General features: G+C 49.1%; 1 protein-coding gene across 10 annotated transcripts in view; it reads right to left on the bottom strand.

Moving 5' to 3' along the window:
- Positions 1-6,103: 6,103 nt before the first annotated feature.
- LOC138766295 (amiloride-sensitive sodium channel subunit beta-like) overlaps positions 6,104-19,644 on the bottom strand; it is a 159,662-nt gene continuing 146,121 nt past the window's right edge. For all 10 annotated transcript variants that reach the window (XM_069943783.1, XM_069943782.1, XM_069943785.1 and 7 more), the window contains 10 exons: positions 18,012-18,223; positions 16,490-16,620; positions 12,828-12,991; positions 11,540-11,644; positions 10,519-10,639; positions 10,190-10,262; positions 7,163-7,220; positions 6,858-6,931; positions 6,565-6,640; positions 6,104-6,470 (listed from right to left, as the gene is read on the bottom strand). In XM_069943783.1, coding sequence (XP_069799884.1) covers positions 6,261-6,470; positions 6,565-6,640; positions 6,858-6,931; positions 7,163-7,220; positions 10,190-10,262; positions 10,519-10,639; positions 11,540-11,644; positions 12,828-12,991; positions 16,490-16,620; positions 18,012-18,205 — 1,206 coding nt within the window. In that variant the 5' untranslated portion in view covers positions 18,206-18,223 and the 3' untranslated portion in view covers positions 6,104-6,260. The remainder of the gene's footprint in view (positions 6,471-6,564; positions 6,641-6,857; positions 6,932-7,162; positions 7,221-10,189; positions 10,263-10,518; positions 10,640-11,539; positions 11,645-12,827; positions 12,992-16,489; positions 16,621-18,011; positions 18,224-19,644) is intronic.

Raw genomic sequence — 19,644 nt, 5'->3', positions numbered from 1 at the left:
GTGCCCCTGCAACAGTGCCAACCACAGTGCCCCTACAACAGTGCCAACCACAGTGCCCCTACAACAGTGCCAACCACAGTGCCCCTGCAACAGTGCCAACCACAGTGCCCCTACAACAGTGCCAACCACAGTGCCCCTACAACAGTGCCAACCACAGTGCCCCTACAACAGTGCCAACCACAGTGCCCCTATAACAGTGCCTCCTATAGCAAAATTCCCCATTAGAGTGCCAGCCGCATTCGCTTGTGCAGCTAGTTCAGCTGCATAGGGGCCCAGCCCAACAGAGGGGCCGCCAGACTCGGACTCTGAGCCTCAGCCTGGCAGGCCCCCGCCACATAGATGATTTGTATTATCCATCCAACCATGTACCAGTCACCCAATCAGATGTCCTGCCACCTGTGGCCCGCCAGCGCCAAGATGCCAGCAGCTGCGGCCTAAAAAAGTGATCCCTTGCCTGGGCTGCCCCACGCATTGCCCACACACTCATTGATTGGCGATGTGAGCCACGACCGGCCACGCTCCTGCCCTGCCTCGGGTCATGCGCCAGTGAGTATAGTGAGTATAGGGGGGCAGGTAGGGTAGTGAGTATGGGGGGGGCAGGTAGGGTAGTGAGTATAGGGGGGCAGGTAGGGTAGTGAGTATGGGGGGGGCCGGTAGGGTAGTGAGTATGGGGGGGGGGCAGGTAGGGTAGTGAGTATGGGGGGGGGGGGGCAGGTAGGGTAGTGAGTATAGGGGGTCAGGTAGGGTAGTGAGTATAGGGGGGCAGGTAGGGTAGTTAGTATGGGGGGGCAGGTAGGGTAGTGAGTATAGGGGGGCAGGTAGGGTAGTGAGTATGGGGGGCAGGTAGGGTAGTGAGTATGGGGGGCAGGTAGGGTAGTGAGTATGGGGGGGGGCGGTAGGGTAGTGAGTATGGGGGGGGGCCTGGTAGGGTAGTGAGTATGGAGGGGGGGCAGGTAGGGTAGTGAGTATAGGGGGGCAGGTAGGGTAGTGAGTATAGGGGGGCAGGTAGGGTAGTTAGTATGGGGGGGGCAGGTAGGGTAGTGAGTATAGGGGGGCAGGTAGGGTAGTGAGTATGGGGGGGGGGCAGGTAGGGTAGTGAGTATGGGGGGGCAGGTAGGGTAGTGAGTATGGGGGGGGCAGGTAGGGTAGTGAGTATGGGGGGGCAGGTAGGGTAGTGAGTATGGGGGGGGCAGGTAGGGTAGTGAGTATGGGGGGGCAGGTAGGGTAGTGAGTATAGGGGGGCAGGTAGGGTAGTGAGTATGGGGGGGGCAGGTAGGGTAGTGAGTATGGAGGGGGCAGGTAGGGTAGTGAGTATGGGGGGGGCAGGTAGGGTAGTGAGTATGGGGGGGCAGGTAGGGTAGTGAGTATGGGGGGCAGGTAGGGTAGTAAGTATAGGGGGCATGTAGGGTAGTGAGTATAGGGGGGGCAGGTAGGGTAGTGAGTATGGGGGGGGGGCAGGTAAGGTAGTGAGTATGGGGAGCAGGTAGGGTAGTGAGTATGGGGGCAGGTAGGGTAGTGAGTATGGGGAGCAGGTAGGGTAGTGAGTATGGGGGGCAGGTAGGGTAGTGAGTATGGGGGGGGCAGGTAAGGTAGTGAGTATGGGGGGGCAGGTAGGGTATTGAGTAAGGGGGGGGGCAGGTAGGGTAGTGAGTATGGGGGGGCAGGTAGGGTAGTGAGTATGGGGGGGGCAGGTAGGGTAGTGAGTATGGGGGGGGCAGGTAGGGTAGTGAGTATGGGGGGGCAGGTAGGGTAGTGAGTATGGGGGGGGCAGGTAGGGTAGTGAGTATGGGGGGGCAGGTAGGGTAGTGAGTATGGGGGGGGCAGGTAGGGTAGTGAGTATGGGGGGCAGGTAGGGTAGTGAGTATGGGGGGCAGGTAGGGTAGTGAGTATAGGGGGGCAGGTAGGGTAGTGAGTATGGGGGGGCAGGTAGGGTAGTGAGTATGGGGGGCAGGTAGGGTAGTGAGTATGGGGGGGCAGGTAGGGTAGTGAGTATGGGGGGCAGGTAGGGTAGTGAGTATGGGGGGCAGGTAGGGTAGTGAGTATAGGGGGGCAGGTAGGGTAGTGAGTATGGGGGGCAGGTAGGGTAGTGAGTATGGGGGGGCAGGTAGGGTAGTGAGTATGGGGGGCAGGTAGGGTAGTGAGTATGGGGGGCAGGTAGGGTAGTGAGTATGGGGGGGCAGGTAGGGTAGTGAGTATGGGGGGCAGGTAGGGTAGTGAGTATGGGGGGGCAGGTAGGGTAGTGAGTATGGGGGGCAGGTAGGGTAGTGAGTATGGGGGGGCAGGTAGGGTAGTGAGTATGGGGGGCAGGTAGGGTAGTGAGTATGGGGGGGCAGTTAGGGTATTGAGTAAGGGGGGGCAGGTAGGGTAGTGAGTATGGGGGGCAGGTAGGGTAGTGTAGTGCTTGTATTGTAAACTATTAAAAAATGTGTAAGGGTATGTGCACTCGGACGGAATGTGACGGAAAATCCATTGCAGAATTCGCCGCTCGCGGCCTGCGCGTCTCCGCCCGTGTCATAGACTCCATTCTATGCAAAGACGGATTCCGTCGTCCGTCCAAAGAATGAACGTGCATAGTCTATGACACGGGCGAAGACACGCGCACCCAACACAGTCCGCAAGCCGCAAATTCCGCAGTGAATTTACCGTCACATTTCCTCAGTGTGCACATACCCTAATATATGTGGTGTAGCCCTGGTGTGAGGCTCGACTGGTCACTTGCTAGATGGTGAAGTGTGACTCCACTGCTGTAGTGGTTGGTCGGGGAATAGCTCAGCCAGTGCCGGTTGGGCACACAGGTATGGGGCACACCTCTTTTTATTTTAGAGAAGCTGGCTATACCCTTTCCCCTGTGCTCGGTGACCTGCCAGGATTTGAGGGGGGCCCAGCTTTCCCAGAATCAGATAAACCTTACCGCCACGTGTCCAGCAGTTATCACCCTGACAGGACGTTGGGGGGATGTTTATTGCTTTATAAATAAAGTTTTCTGTAGCTGTTTGTGTTCAGATATAAGTATTTGCGCCCTGTGCGCTGATGAAACTGTTTTGCTTTTTGGCTTGTAGAGAATACAGGGGTCTTTGTGTGGCTGGACCTGAGGGGGAGCGTGTGCCGCGTGGATGGCGGGGGCGCTGCCAACATCCACACTGTGCAAACATCCCGTGCTGAGAGCCGCCACTGTGTGCCCCACGCCAGGACACCACACGCCTCACTAAACATGTTTTGCAGGTAAGATGTTGACATTTAAAGGGGAACTCCACCATGTAAATCTACATAAATCCTCTGCCTTATTTTCTCCATTCACATCTAAAGGTCAATCCAGTTAAACTCTTAGGTCACATGTTTGACAAAGGGGTGGAGCTAAAATGCTGCCTGTTTACTGGTGTACCTAGCAGCTTTGGCTGTGAATGGAGGAAAGATGTAACATTAGAAGTGCATAGTATAGTGGGACCCCATTATATATATAAGTGTGGGGCCCCCAAGATGACGCAACACATCCCTGGGGCTACATATAAACATCTTTATTACAGATCACAATACAAGCAGCAAAAACAAAACATTCAGAGTCATCCAGAGAACAAAGATGGAGGAGCTGCTATACTGACCGCCAGTGCATGGCATAAGTGATTTCATGCGCACCATGTATATCCATACTAAGGGTGCCTTCACACCTACCGTATCGCAGTAGAAAATCCGCAGCAGATCCGCAGCAGATCCGCAGCAGATTTGACTAAATGAATGAACACAGCATTAAATACGCACTGTCAAATTCGCTGCGGATCCGCAGCAGATTTGTAAGTGTGGTTTGATGCTGTGTTCATTCATTTAGTTAAATCTGCTGCGGATCTGCTGCGGATCCGCAGCGGATTTTCTGCTGCGATACGGTAGGTGTGAAGGCACCCTAATGTAGATTCACTGGAGGATACACCTATTTTTAGATAAGCACCCACAATGTGCGCCTTCTTGCAACCTTATTACAGACCTGTCAGGTTGAAACTGCTGGAATGTACAGAATTGCACAAAGACTCAAAGGGGTACTTCTGCAAAATAAATCAGATCAAGCGGTGTCAGATAATTATACAGATTTGTAATTTACTTATGTTTAATAATCTCCACTCTTCCAGTACTTATCAGCTGCTATATGTCCTGCAGGAAGTGGTGTATTCTCTCCAGTCTGACACAGTGCTCTCTGCTGCCACCTCTGTCCATGTCAGGAACTGTCCAGAGCAGCAGCAAATCCCCATAGAAAACCTCTCATGCTCTGGACAGTTTCTGACATGGACAGAGGTGGCAGCAGAGAGCACTGTGTCAGACTGGAGAGAATACACCACTTCCGTCAGGACATACAGCAGCTGATAAGTACTGGAAGGCTGGAGATTTTTAAACAGAAGTAAATAACAAATCCATATAACTTTCTGAGAACAGTTGATTCTAAAGAAAAACAGTTTTGTCGTAGTACCCCTTTAATGCAGCCAAATCACCGAGTGACAATTGGTTTCCAACATTCCAGTTACACACAGGTCACATGACGAGTGATGGATTTCCAACCCAACAGCCTAAGGATATGTTCACACGTGGATTTGTATGGTATTTTATGTTGCGTGAACGTACCATAATACTCCCTTTTGCCACATTGAAGACATGGATTATTTCTTGCTTCCCCTATTACAATGTTCCCCAAACTGTGGCCCTTCATCTACAACTCCCATCATGACCTGACACCCTGTGAGTTGTAGTTGGAGGGTCACAGGTTGGGGAACACTGATAATGTAATGACTATTTCCAGGATAGCACTACGTGACGGCATTGGTCATGCAAAGTGTGTTGTAGCCAAAGATCACCTTGTCAGGCTGCATTGCCGATAATAGGAGTGAATGTGTTGTGACCTGCAAACCTGAGCCTGCAGAATTTGTCGGCCATCTTTCTTGGTTATGCCCGCTTCTTTATCTACACTGGCGGCCATATTGGTTGTCCCCTGCTGGCTAAAGAGTCTATCCGGCCTGTTCAGGCATCCATTTACCATGATTTAGCAACTTGACAGCATGAGTGCGTGCCTAGGTGAGAGAAAATACTGGGGATTTGGGGGCGGGGGTCTCTAGTAGTCTCTCAGCTATGCATTCAGTATATTAAAGGGGTACGCCAGTGAAATTTTTTTCTTTCAAATCAACTGGTGTCCGAAAGTGCCCGAGATTTGTAATTTACTTCTATATAAAAATCTGCAGTCTTCCAGTACTTATCAGCTGCCGTATGTCCTGCAGGAAGTGATATATTCTCTCCAGTCTGACACAGTGCACTCTGCTGCCACCTCTGTCCATGTCAGGAACTGTCCAGAGCAGCAGCAAATCTCCATAGAAAACCTCTCCTGCTCTGGACAGTTCCTGACATGGACAGAGGTGGCAGCAGAGAGCACTGTGTCAGACTGGAGAGAATATACCACTTCCTGCAGGACATACAGCAGCTGATAAGTACTGGAAGATTTAAGATTTTTTTAATGGAAGTAAATTACAGTTACTGCAGTTATTAAAGTTTGACACAAGTTGATAAGAAAGAAGAAAATATCAATGGGAGTACCCTTTTAAAGCGACTCTGTACCCACAATCTGACCCGCCTGAATCGCTTGTACTGTCAGATAGCTGCTTTTAATCCAAGATCTGTCCTGGGGTCTGTTTGGCCAGTGATTGCAGTTATTGTCCTAAAAAACAACTTTTAAACTTGCAGCGCCATGCCAAATGGCAGTGGCTTAGATTGTGTATGCATTAGGCTGGCACAACCCCTCCGTCCCTCCTCCCCGCCCTCCTTATCATTAGGAATGCTCCAGGCAGATTGTCTCCTATTCGTCAGCTGTGTGAATACTGAACATGGGCTGGGTCGTTAAGGCACCTGTGCAGTGTTCAGACAGGAGAAAATGTTCTAGGGGCATTCCTAATGATGAAGAGGTTGGGGAGGAGGGACGGAGGGGTGGTGCAAAGTTAGGGCACAGATACTCCCGTTGGACACAGGGCTGCAAGTTTAAAAGTTGTTTTTTAGGACAATAACTGCATCACCTGCCGAAAGGACCCCAGGACAGATCTTGGATTAAAATCAGCTGGTACAAGTGGTTTGGGGGGGGGGGGCAGATTGTGGGTACAGAGTCACTTTAATTACATACAAGGCACAGGCACATGTACACCTTAGCACAAGGGGGATCATATAAAGTACACCGTAGTCTTTGCCTTTCATTTCTACAATCTGAGTCCCCAAATCCAAGGTCATATACCCCCCCCCCTTCACAGCTTGGTGGTCTTCTGTAAGTAGATAGAGCTCGGCTTCTGCATATAGGGGTTGGAGTATCCCTGCTTCTTGGTTGTCCTAAAGCACCTCCGAATAAAGAGCAGAATGACGTCCAACAGCAACTCAAAGAACTCCGCCAGGGTGCAGACAGAGAAGCCCACCCACAGGCCGACCAAGCCCCCCATGTTAGAGATGAGGTTAATTTCCTGAAAAAAAAAAAAAAGAGAGAAATCCTAAGCAACAGAGCTCCACTTTACCCATATCGCTGTGTAGCCCTAGTCCCATAGGCTCGCTCCTCACCGTCATCGATGGTTCCTCTTCTATCAACTCAAAATTTAGTTGTTTGAAGTAAACCACGACCTTCACAAAGTTATCCCTAGAGAAGCGAAAGTAAAATCAGGTCACGCTTTTAAAGGGCCAGCAACCATAAAAAGGCAGCAGTGTTACAAGATGAGAGCCTGATATCATAAAGTATCGATCAATGGAGGTCAGGGAGATTTCTGGGCTTCCTCTCACTGACGCCATTGAAAAACCTGAAGTGGCTGATAACTGGGAGCAACAGACTGCATTCAGTCCCAGGGGAGAGAAGATACCTGATAAGCGTCGGATTGTTCGCTGTGTCCTTCATTTGTCCTCCCCATTCTTTAAGGTCCTTGGAGAAATTTTCCTATAAACAGAAATATCATTATAAAGTCTTTATAGTTATAATAGGAACTGAGGCCCGACTCTACCAACATTCTGGGAATTCAGAATTCATCCGCCACACAGGGTTCCCAGAAGCTGGGGTCACACACCACCGCCACACTAATCACATTTCGGACTGTGTTGTATATAGTGTGTCATACACGGGCACCACCTTACAAGTGCCACACCCCCATATGTAATACAGGACACTTACAATAAAAGCACTGGACGGCCACTGGGATCCAGATACGGTCAGCTCATAAATCTCTTCCCTACAAGAGAATAGGGATTAGTATAAAGCAGAGATGGGGAACCCTTAGCCCTCCAGTTGTTGCAAAACTACAACAGCTTTGGCTGTCCAGGCATGATCGGAATTGTAGTTTTGCAACAGCTGGAGGACTACAGGTTTCCCATCTCTGGTATGAAGGTACAGAGTCCTATCTGCATCTAGAGAATCATTGTCATACACACGTTAGGGGTCCGATGGGGCTGGGTATCCCCCAGACACTTCGATATACTGCTTATATTCAACTTAAGGCCCTATTCCACGAAACGATTATCGTCCGTTAAAGCCGATAATCGTCCCGTGGAATAAAAGGCAACGATCAGCCGACATCGTTCTTGTTGAAAAACAAGCGACTGTGATAGCAGTGATCTGCTGCTGTCGCTCCGCGGAATAGGAGGGGCGGCAGCAGACCGCCGCTATCCTTTATGGGCTGCCCGGACGATCTAGCGATCACACAAGTAGCACCCCCCACCCCCCACCCGCAGCTTCCCGCGGCCCCTCCTGCACCCACCCGTTCGCTGTATAGTGGTAGCAGCGAGGAGGGAACGAGGCGCAAACGAGCGCAGACAGCTCCGTCGGCCTGTGGAATAGGGGCTTTAAAAAATCCTTTAAGGATTTATCCAGGCTTAGTACAACATGGCCACTTTCTTCCAGAAACAGCACCAATCCTGTCCTCAGTTAAGTTGGGGGTTTTGCAGCACAGTTCTATTGGAGAGAATGAGGCTGAATTGTAATACCACACACAACCTGAGGACAGGGGTGGTGCTGTTTTTGCAAAACAAATGTAGCTGTGTTTTTTCTAATCCCGGATAACCACTTTAAGGCTGTCCTGTGAGGTCCCCCACCCCCTTCCTAAGTAAAATTTTGGGTGTACGTTCGAAGCTGAGTCCCTGAAGATCAGGTGGCCATAATGGCGGCCATATTGGCTGTTACCCAGCTTCACCATGATCAGATGTAAGTGAGTAATGGTTGTTTCCTTCCCTTCCCCAGGTATAATCACAGCAGCAGTCTCCTCTCTCCCGGGACGTCATGTGATTCAGAAAAAGCAGAATTGGCTAAACAGTCGAGTCAGCTGAAACTCTAGACGGGTGTCATGTGCTTTGTGGTTGCACCGACGCGAGTAAGGGGCCGGACCCAGACAGCATTAAAGAGGTATTTCAACACCCTCGTATAGGCTGGATGGGAGAAATGTCCAACACAGCTTACAGCTTCATAAAACGCACGTCTTTTACTGGTGGATATTTAAAAGTAGTACATCTGATATGGTGCAGATCACTCTTCAGACAACTAACACGTTTTCGGTGCGCCGGCCCTTAGAGTCCTACTAGATAAGCCTTTTTTTAACGATAAACTATTGCAAACGAGAGCTACCTGAAATTTTTCCCCACATTACACAGAACAATAGTCGTTAGTTGCAATTGTTACTATGATCATTTATTCCATCTGATCCCAGCAAAGAACGAACAATGTGGAACTATACTGAATAATTAGTGAAGAAATGTGGAATTACAGCAAACGATTAACAATGATTTAAGGTTCAGCTCAAAAGATGCGATCAACGACAAACAAACGATTTTGTGATTGTTGCCTGCATTTACACAAAATGATTATCGTTTAAATTCAAGTGATATAATGATTTTTCGCACCCTATTGCACGGGACAATTTTTGTGCGAATTATCGTTACATTGCTTGAATTTGAACGATAATCGTTTTGTGTAAATGCAGGTGTAATAACTCACGTTCAAAGGCAACGATTAGTCAATGTGCACATTGTTGGCTGATCGTTGTCTTTGAACATGTTGAAAAAGAACGGTAACGATAGATCTGGTGGCTGTCGCTGTGTGTAATAGGAGTGGCGGCAGCAGACCGCCATATCTACTATAGGCCACCCACACAATCTAAATATCATCCTCATTTGATGTCTGTGCGTGTAATAGCACTGACAGTGACCAGGGAATGAGGAGCAAGCGAGCACTGACCTGTCAGGCTCCTTAGTATCAGGCCGTGTAATAGAGCCCTTAGTCATGCAGCATGTCAGATGTCTTACTTTTAAATTTATATGAATAAAAGATTTACGTTTTATCAAGCTGTAAGCTGTGCTGGATATTTCTATGTAACGTAAGCCACTGCTTCGGGCAACTAAGAAGCGAGACACAACTAGTGGTGAGCAGAATACACTTGTTTCTACATCTGGACTATATCTCCTATAGCTCTGCTGCTCCTGTGTCATGACTAGAATAGCAACATGACAGTAATGAAAAGAGAACTGTGATACACAGGATCTTAGAAAGCTGTGAAAAGACAGATCTCTATGATTCTCTAGCCAGCGGCTGTCAGGGCCTGCTTGTCAGTTTAATTTTTAAAGGGGTTCTCCAGTGTTAGAAAAACATGGCCACCTTCTTCCAGAGACAGCTCCACTCTTTTCTCCAGTTTGGGTCCAGGCTTTGAAGTGAATGGAGCTTAAATGCAGACCGCATCTGAACTGGACACAAGAGTGGTGCTGTCTCTGGAAGAAAGTGGCTGTGTTTTTCTAAGGGTATGTGCACACTGAGAAATTCTTCAAGAATTGTAGAGGAAAGTTTTCTGCTTGAAATTCCACATCTATTCAGCTCTAGCAGAATAGAAGCAGAATTCGAGCGGAATTCAAGCAGAATTTAAGCCCCCATTCACTTCTATAGGATTCCTGTAGCAGGATCCGCCCAACATGTCAGTTCTTTGGGCAGAAAGCGAATCAGCGACAGAAAATTCTGCTCAGAAATTCTGCAGTGTGAACAACAGAGCACAAATCCCATTGACCACAATAAGACATTGCTCTGTACATATTTTACAGAATTTGAAGCTGAATTAGGAGTGGATTCCTCTTCAATTCCTCACCTTTTCCTCAGTGTGCACATACCCTATCACTGGAGAACCTCTTTAATTCCCCTGACTAATGAAGAGCGCAGTTCACTTACTTGCACTGTAGGGGGCAGTGACAGTTTAGTTCGTCATGGGCAAATTTAAATTCATACAGCTTCACACAGTCACCTGGAAGCATAAAACACATCGGTCAGAGTACAGACAGCAATGACACAGGAAACAAAGCTACCTTACTGCAACATGTGAATACAGCCTAGTGATGCTACAGATATTCCTTATATGATGAGGTGTTAAAGGGGGACAGGGAGGTTTCCGGACTTGTTTGTCACTCATCCTATTATAAAACATAACAGCCTCTCGCCAACGTGAAATGGCTGATAACAGGAAGCACTAGAGAGCGCATTAAAGAGTAGAACAGACTTACGGACAACGGTATTGCTGAGATTACACTTGGGGTACCCCAGATCCTTTGGATAAGCAAACTCCCAGTGGGTGCAGCCGCAGTTGTCGATGATGTTCTGCTGGGCGCATGTGCGTTTGCAGGCCTGTGGGCAACCGGAAAACTCAGCAAGGTCACAGCAAACAGGCGAGAAGGGCGGCGCAACAAGACCAATATACAGGGACTGACAGGTTAATACTGTGTTTTATAGGGACAGCATTTTATAACACACTGACCTGGATGGAGTCTAGAACCAAGTGCTCACAGAGCCAGTAGGGTCAAACCTGCCGCCCTCCAGCTGTGGCAAAACTACAATTCCTATAGCTGTCCAGGCAAGATGGGAATTGTAGTTTTGCCACAGCTGGAGGGCGGCAGGTTTGAAACCTGTGACCTACACTCACACTGTAACTAAGATATGAAAACTGGAAGTAAGTGAATTACAGAGTACTTTAGGTAATTCTATTCCTTATACAGAGATAAAGCTATAGGCATGACATTGTGGTAGGAGACGGGGCAGTTTTTAGTTGTTGGGTACCTGTGGTCAGGTTTGGTCATACTTTCTCTTTTATTATGGGCCACATCTGGCTATGGCTTTAACAACGGCATCATAAATGTAAACAAAACCACCCAAAGGCCAAGAGAAACGGGAGAAGCCTCACCTGTGAGCCACGCTGCACCACAGTTCTCTCCAACCTCAATCAGCAAGGTGAGTGACGTGTAATGAAGCTCCCATTGATCTCAATGGAAGCTTCACAGCAGCAATTCAACATCTCCCATTGTAGTCAGGGGGACATGTATCACTTTTTCTTTCCATTTTTTGTTGTTAGCCTGAGCCCATACAACACAATTTTGTGATAACCCCTTCGAATCCTGTCTAAAAACCTGCTCACATGGACACTTCCTTACAGTGAATGTTATCTTAATCATCCAGTCTGTATAAGTGTGTATAACTGGTCTGTCCACTATCACTTCCTCCTGTATGCCACGTGTAGCAGGACAAGCTGACCTCTCGTGTGTACCCAGCTCCATACACGTCCTTATAGAAGTTCTTGATGTTTTCCCCTTCAGTGCACTGGCTCATGTACGGGGATTTCAGTCTGTCAATGTGAACCTGCAAATAATAATAATAATAATAGAATAGAATCACATGCAGTATATTATGCGGCTGTGCTGGGATTGTTCACCTATTGCTACAGCGACATCTAGTGGTCAGTAATAGGAAACACGTCTTAACTTCAAAGACTGGAACCTACTGCTTTTTGCTCTCCTGTAGGGAAGCTTCACACATACCGTATCGCAGCGGATTTGATGGTGCAGATCCGCAGCAGATTCAATCTAAGTAACTGAACACTAACCTGTACGTGTTGAGCAGAGTTCTGTTTGGTTTCAGCAACATTCTCCAAACCTGAATTCCTGGCATTTGACTGGAAAAGTTGGATGCGACCCTAGGCTGTATCCATGTTTTCCAGGACTCCCTAGGACTGCATCCAACTTTTTCTGCCACCAGGAGTCAAATGCCAAGCGTTCAAATTTGAAGAACGTTGAAAAACTTGAGCAGTTCGGCAAGTCTGCTTTTCTCCACCTTTTTCCAAAACTACAACCTCCAATCATGCTCTGACAGACTATAGCTTTTAAAGCATTATGGAAGTTGCTCTTTTAGCATGCACAAAGCTGTCAGTGCATGATGGGAGTTGTAGTTTTGCAACAACTGGGTAGTCAGAGATGGGAAACAACGCTGGGTATTACTGGGTAACTATAAGGGGACGTCTGGGCTCTGGTGCCTGAGGGGGTCCTGAAGGTCCATCTGCCATATAAAAGGACAGCAGTACTATAGGTTATATGCATTCAGAACTGCAAGGGAAACAGCTGCCAAATAGCTAGACATATCTAGCTTCACTGCCACAGGACCCTAGTAGAGGGTGGGCCCAGGCCGACTAACCCTCCTGTTACTTGGTGGTGAAAACCTGTGACTACCGTTTTGTAAGGAACTATGAGCCAAGAGGGGGGAACAAATACAGTACAAGCCCTATAGCACAAGGGGCAGTGGGGTTTGATCTTTGCTATGAGCCCCCTTGTTCATGGTGTACGCCACAAGCAGGAAAGGAAACGCCGACATCACAGATCAGAATAGTGGCTGAGAAGCTACAGATCCCAGCATGCCTTGAGGTGCAGAATGTCAGGACAAGCTAACACTACCGCCACATAGCAGCACAGTACAGATCTCAGTGTTAGATGTAAATGTGCCTAACGTAGTTTTTATTTTGTTATTCTGGCCCTTTAAGGCATCTTGTTACCTTCATCATGCCGATATCAGTTTCAGCTCCGGGTGGGACATTGACACCTTCATCCTCCGGGAACGGCATCTGGACCTGATCGTGAATGAGGAGGCGGATGCCAGCGGCGTGCGTCATGTCTCTCACGTATTCTATCTGCTGAATGAACAGCTCCAGGTGCAGACCTGCCGGGTATATACACAGGTCAGAGCCAATATCTGACACTATCAGGGCTCCCGCCATAGTGCCCACCTATAATACCAACCTCAAAACCCCCCTAATTATACCACGCACAGTGTCCTCATTACAGTGCCAGCCATAGACCCCCCCCAGCAATATAACACAGTGTCCTCATACAGTACCAGCCAAACAGCCCCCCTAACTATACCGCTCACAGTGTCCTCATACACTACAAGCCACACAGCCCCCCTAACTATACCGCTCACAGTGTCCTCATACAGTACCAGCCACACAGCCCCCCTAACTATACCGCTCACAGTGTCCTCATACAGTACCAGCCAAACAGCCCCCCTAACTATACCGCTCACAGTGTCCTCATACAGTACCAGCCAAACAGCCCCCCTAACTATACCGCTCACAGTGTCCTCATTACAGTACCAGCCACACAGCCCCCCTAACTATACCGCTCACAGTGTCCTCATACAGTACCAGCCACACAGCCCCCCTAACTATACCGCTCACAGTGTCCTCATACAGTACCAGCCACACAGCCCCCCTAACTATACCACTCAGTGTCCTCATACAGTACCAGCCACACAGCCCCCCTAACTATACCACTCACAGTGTCCTCATACAGTACCAGCCACACAGCCCCCCTAACTATACCGCTCACAGTGTCCTCATACAGTACCAGCCACACAGCCCCCCTAACTATACCACTCACAGTGTCCTCATACAGTACCAGCCACACAGCCCCCCTAACTATACCACTCACAGTGTCCTCATACAGTACCAGCCACACAGCCCCCCTAACTATACCGCTCACAGTGTCCTCATACAGTACCAGCCACACAGCCCCCCTAACTATACCGCTCACAGTGTCCTCATACACTACAAGCCACACAGCCCCCCTAACTATACCGCTCACAGTGTCCTCATACAGTACCAGCCACACAGCCCCCCTAACTATACCACTCACAGTGTCCTCATACAGTACCAGCCACACAGCCCCCCTAACTATACCGCTCACAGTGTCCTCATACAGTACCAGCCACACAGCCCCCCTAACTATACCGCTCACAGTGTCCTCATACAGTACCAGCCACACAGCCCCCCTAACTATACCACACAGTGTCCTCATACAGTACCAGCCACACAGCCCCCCTAACTATACCGCTCACAGTGTCCTCATACAGTACCAGCCACACAGCCCCCCTAACTATACCGCTCACAGTGTCCTCATACAGTACCAGCCACACAGCCCCCCTAACTATACCACTCAATGTCCTCATACAGTACCAGCCACACAGCCCCCCTAACTATACCACACAGTGTCCTCATACAGTACCAGCCACATAGCCCCCTAACAGTACCACTCACAGTGTCCTCATACACTACAAGCCACACAGCCCCCATAACTATACCACTCAGTGTCCTCATACAGTACCAGCCAAACAGCCCCCCTAACTATACCACTCAGTGTCCTCATACAGTACCAGCCACACAGCCCCCCTAACTATACCACTCACAGTGTCCTCATACAGTACCAGCCACACAGCCCCCCTAACTATACCACTCACAGTGTCCTCATACAGTACCAGCCACACAGCCCCCCTTACTATACCACTCACAGTGTCCTCATACAGTACCAGCCACACAGCCCCCTTAACTATACCGCTCACAGTGTCCTCATTACAGTACCAGCCACACAGCCCCCCTAACTATACCACTCACAGTGTCCTCATACACTACAAGCCACACAGCCCCCCTAACTATACCGCTCACAGTGTCCTCATTACAGTACGAGCCACACAGCCCCCCTAACTTTACCACTCACAGTGTCCTCATACAGTACCAGCCAAACAGCCCCCCTAACTTTACCACTCACAGTGTCCTCATACAGTACCAGCCACACAGCCCCCCTAACTTTACCACTCACAGTGTCCTCATACAGTACCAGCCACACAGCCCCCCTAACTATACCACTCACAGTGTCCTCATACAGTACCAGCCACACAGCCCCCCTAACTATACCACTCACAGTGTCCTCATACAGTACCAGCCACACAGCCCCCCTAACTATACCGCTCACAGTGTCCTCACTACAGTACCAGCCACACAGCCCCCCTAACTATACCGCTCACAGTGTCCTCATACAGTACCAGCCACACAGCCCCCCTAACTATACCGCTCACAGTGTCCTCATACAGTACCAGCCACACAGCCCCCCTAACTATACCACTCACAGTGTCCTCATACAGTACCAGCCACACAGCCCCCCTTACTATACCACTCACAGTGTCCTCATACAGTACCAGCCACACAGCCCCCTTAACTATACCGCTCACAGTGTCCTCATTACAGTACCAGCCACACAGCCCCCCTAACTATACCACTCACAGTGTCCTCATACACTACAAGCCACACAGCCCCCCTAACTATACCGCTCACAGTGTCCTCATTACAGTACGAGCCACACAGCCCCCCTAACTTTACCACTCACAGTGTCCTCATACAGTACCAGCCAAACAGCCCCCCTAACTTTACCACTCACAGTGTCCTCATACAGTACCAGCCACACAGCCCCCCTAACTTTACCACTCACAGTGTCCTCATACAGTACCAGCCACACAGCCCCCCTAACTATACCACTCACAGTGTCCTCATACAGTACCAGCCACACAGCCCCCCTAACTATACCACTCACAGTGTCCTCATACAGTACCAGCCACACAGCCCCCCTAACTATACCGCTCACAGTGTCCTCACTACAGTACCAGCCACACAGCCCCCCTAACTATACCGCTCACAGTGTCCTCATACAGTACCAGCCACACAGCCCCCCTAACTATACCGCTCACAGTGTCCTCATACAGTACCAGCCACACAGCCCCCCTAACTATACCGCTCACAGTGTCCTCATACAGTACCAGCCACACAGCCCCCCTAACTTTACCACTCACAGTGTCCTCATACAATACCAGCCACACAGCCCCCCTAACTATACCACTCACAGTGTCCTCATACAGTACCAGCCACATAGCCCCCCTAACTATACCGCTCACAGTGTCCTCATACAGTACCAGCCACACAGCCCCCCTAACTATACCACTCACAGTGTCCTCATACAGTACCAGCCACATAGCCCCCCTAACTATACCGCTCACAGTGTCCTCATACAGTACCAGCCACACAGCCCCCCTAACTATACCACTCACAGTGTCCTCATACAGTACCAGCCACACAGCCCCCCTAACAGTGTTCTCATTACATTACCAGCCACACAGCCCCCTAACAGTACCACTCACAGTGTCCTCATTACAGTACTAGCCATAGTGTCCCTTTACAGTGCCATCCACGGATCCCCTTACAGGACTTACTGGGGTCTCTCATATGTCTCGGCTGTAGCAGAGCAGAATGACCCAGCTTTCCCAGACACAGATAAACAATGGGATTCTCCTCCATAAACCGTACAGTTATAATTGGAATATTTCCCCACTTACCGTACATGAACCCCGCTTTGGTGATGTTGAGCGGCTGGGTGCTCGATGGGTTCCCACGATAATCGGTCGGTTTCTGGGAGTTGAACGTGTAACAGTTTCCAAATTTATAGTTAATGAAACTGGAGAAGTAGCTGGAAGAAGAGGGAAACTCTCAGAGATCTGTGCTGCTGCAATGTTCCAGGCTGAGACTATGGCACTCCCTGATGTCATACAGCTTTACATCCATTCCTCAGCCTACACTTCTCACAGCTGAGGGTTTGTTACACTTGTATCCAGCTTGGGAGATCCTCTGTGAGCTGAACATATGAGATTGGACAGTACACAAAGCTGCCTTAATCCCATCACTGTTATAATAACGCCATTACAGGGCAATGACTGATGACTAAAGACGGACAATAAAACATCAGAGGAGAAGTGGTCGGGAGTCACCGTCGCAGGAATACAAGGTGGAGCAGGGAGCGTCTCCATGTAGCCTGCATCAATGTAAGGAGGAGGATGGCTGATAACAGAGAATCACCATATAGCTCCCACCCAGCTTTCCTGCAGTCCTGCATGTGTCACCTTATAGGCAGGCTACTAGCTGTTTATTTCCCATAAGTTTTGTCATCCAACTTTCCCAGACACAGGAACGGGCGGAATGGAATCTGTAACTTCTTACATTGATAAGAAGGATTGGATCTGTGATTCTGTAGAGGAGCAAGGTGAGGATTTGGTCATCTATGGCCAGTTTATACAAAAGCACTGGAAACTGGGCAATACCAAGAGAGCCCAGGGACTGAGGGTACCCACAGAGCACCCCTGCTTACCTAAAGAAGATAAAGGAGCCCCCACCTTATATTCATTACATTAAAGGGGAACTCCAGTGAAAATCCTTTTCTTTCAAATCAACTGGTTTCGGAAAGATATACAGATTTGTTATTTACTTCTATTTATAAATCTTCAGTCTTTCAGTACTTATCAGCTGCTGTATGTCCTGCAGGAAGTGGTGTATTCTCTCCAGTCTGACACAGTGCTCTCTGCTGCCACCTCTGTCTATGGCAGGGACTCTCCAGAGCAGGAGCGGTTTTCTATGGGGATTTGCTGCTGCTCTGGACAGTTTCTAACATGGACAGAGGTGGCAGCAGAGAGCACTGTGTCAGACTGGAGAGAATACACCACTTCCTGCAGGACATGCAGCAACTGATAAGTACTGGAAGACTAGAGATTAATAAATAGAAGTAAATTACAAATCTATATAACTTTCTGAAACCAGTTAATCTGAAAGAAAAATATTTTTGCCAGAGTTCCCCTTTAACGTTCAACCATGAGGTCACCAGTACCCAGTGCACGCTCTATTCCAGGGTTGGGGAATCTGCGGCCCTCCAGCTGCTGCAGGACTAATATTCCCATCATGCTTGGACAGCCATGGCATTGCTTTGGGTGTGCAGGCATGATGGGAATGATAGTTTTAAAGGGCCGCATCGATCCCTGATAGAACCCTGATGTATATAGTATATCATGGCCGCTCTCCATCCTGCCGTACCTGCCGTTACATTCTTGACCATGAAAGTTGCAGAAGATTAGCATGTCGTCCAGCTGGTGCCCCATCTCTACCTTCTGCTCATCCGGTAACTGGTTAAACTCGGAGGCGAACCTGTTGAAGGCGCTGGTGTACTGGATGCTTTCGTCTTGATATTCGGACGACGCATTGACGTGCGAGCGATTTCTCCGATGCATCTGCTCTAGACCAGAGTCCTAGGGAGAGAGGAAAATAGAGATATTTATGGTGGATGGGAACAGACCTAATGGTGTGTTTACACGGTGAGATTTATCTGACAGATTTTTTAAGCCAAAACCAGGAACAGACTATAAACAGAGATCAGATCATAAAGGAAAGACTGAGAGTTCTTCTCTTCTCAAATCCATTCCTGGCTTTGGCTTCCAAAATCTGTCAGATAAATCTCTCTGTGTAAACGCTCCATTAGACTTCTCACAGCTGGGTATTTGTTACAATAGGCCCCAGTCTTAGGGCCCTTTTACACAGAAAGATTATCTGCCAAAGATTTGAAGCCAAAGCCAGGACTGGATTTGAGGAGAAAAGAGGAGAAATCTCAGGCTTTCCTTTATGACCTGGTCTCTGTTTATTGCCTGTTCCGTTCCTGGTTTTGGCTTCAAATCTTTGGCAGATAATCTGTCAGATAATCTTTTTGTGTAAAAGGGCCCTAAAGAGACCACAACAAGTCTCCCCCCTCTCCTGTCTGTTACAATGTATCAGTGCAGGGAAAATGTATTGATTTAGAGTTTATAGATCAGGAGCGTCAAACTCAGGCTCTCCAGCTGTTGCAAAACCACAATTCCCATCACTACTGGACAGCCAAAGCTAAAGCTTGGCATAATGGGAATTGTAGTTTTGCAGGAGCCGGGGGGCTGAGGGTTCCCCATCCCTGCAGTACGGGAATACTGAGCAACAACAAAATGATAATAGTAGGGAAGGGGATGAATATAATGTACGTTTCCACCACCATTTCTAGGTACAGACACACAGATATATTAGGCGGTGATCCCACACGCGGATACTCTCACGTGTGACCCATCAGGGGGCCCTAATTCTAACCTGCAGGGAGGTCGCCATAGCCAAACTCCGATTGATGGCGGAAAGCCGCACACTGTTGAGGTTGCAGATGGTGACGGCCGGGAACTTGAGCCTGGTGCTGGAGATGAGCATGATCTTCTCATGGGACGGGTAGGTGTAGTAGGTCATGACCATCTGGGTGCACTGCCAGAGGGCGCAGCACAGGGCGAAACTCACAAAGAACAGCCAGACCAGGCGACGGAACCAGTGACTGGAGCGGAAGATGTTGGGGATGCCGTGGGCCGAGGTGTGCTCCAGGGTGGTCTGGCCCAGCTTCCTCAGTGTCCGGGCATCATTACAGGAGGAGGCCAGCACCTTCATCTCCGGGTAGCCCATTCTCAGTGTAGACTGGCACCGCTCTGCCTCATGTGACCCGCCTCGGAGCCTCTTAAAAGGACGGCAGCTGGAATGCCCCAAGGTATAAGGCCTCTAATCCATCTTGTCTTGACCTGTTACCTTAGTGACATCTCCAGTAATGATCTCATTATACATCCATGTTACAGACGGGATCAGGACGCGGCCTCCGAGCGCCAATTACAGGAAG

The sequence above is a fragment of the Dendropsophus ebraccatus genome, chromosome 10, assembly GCF_027789765.1.
Source record: "Dendropsophus ebraccatus isolate aDenEbr1 chromosome 10, aDenEbr1.pat, whole genome shotgun sequence".
NCBI classification, from domain to species: domain Eukaryota; kingdom Metazoa; phylum Chordata; class Amphibia; order Anura; family Hylidae; genus Dendropsophus; species Dendropsophus ebraccatus.
This window is presented reverse-complemented; position numbering and strand designations above follow the sequence as displayed.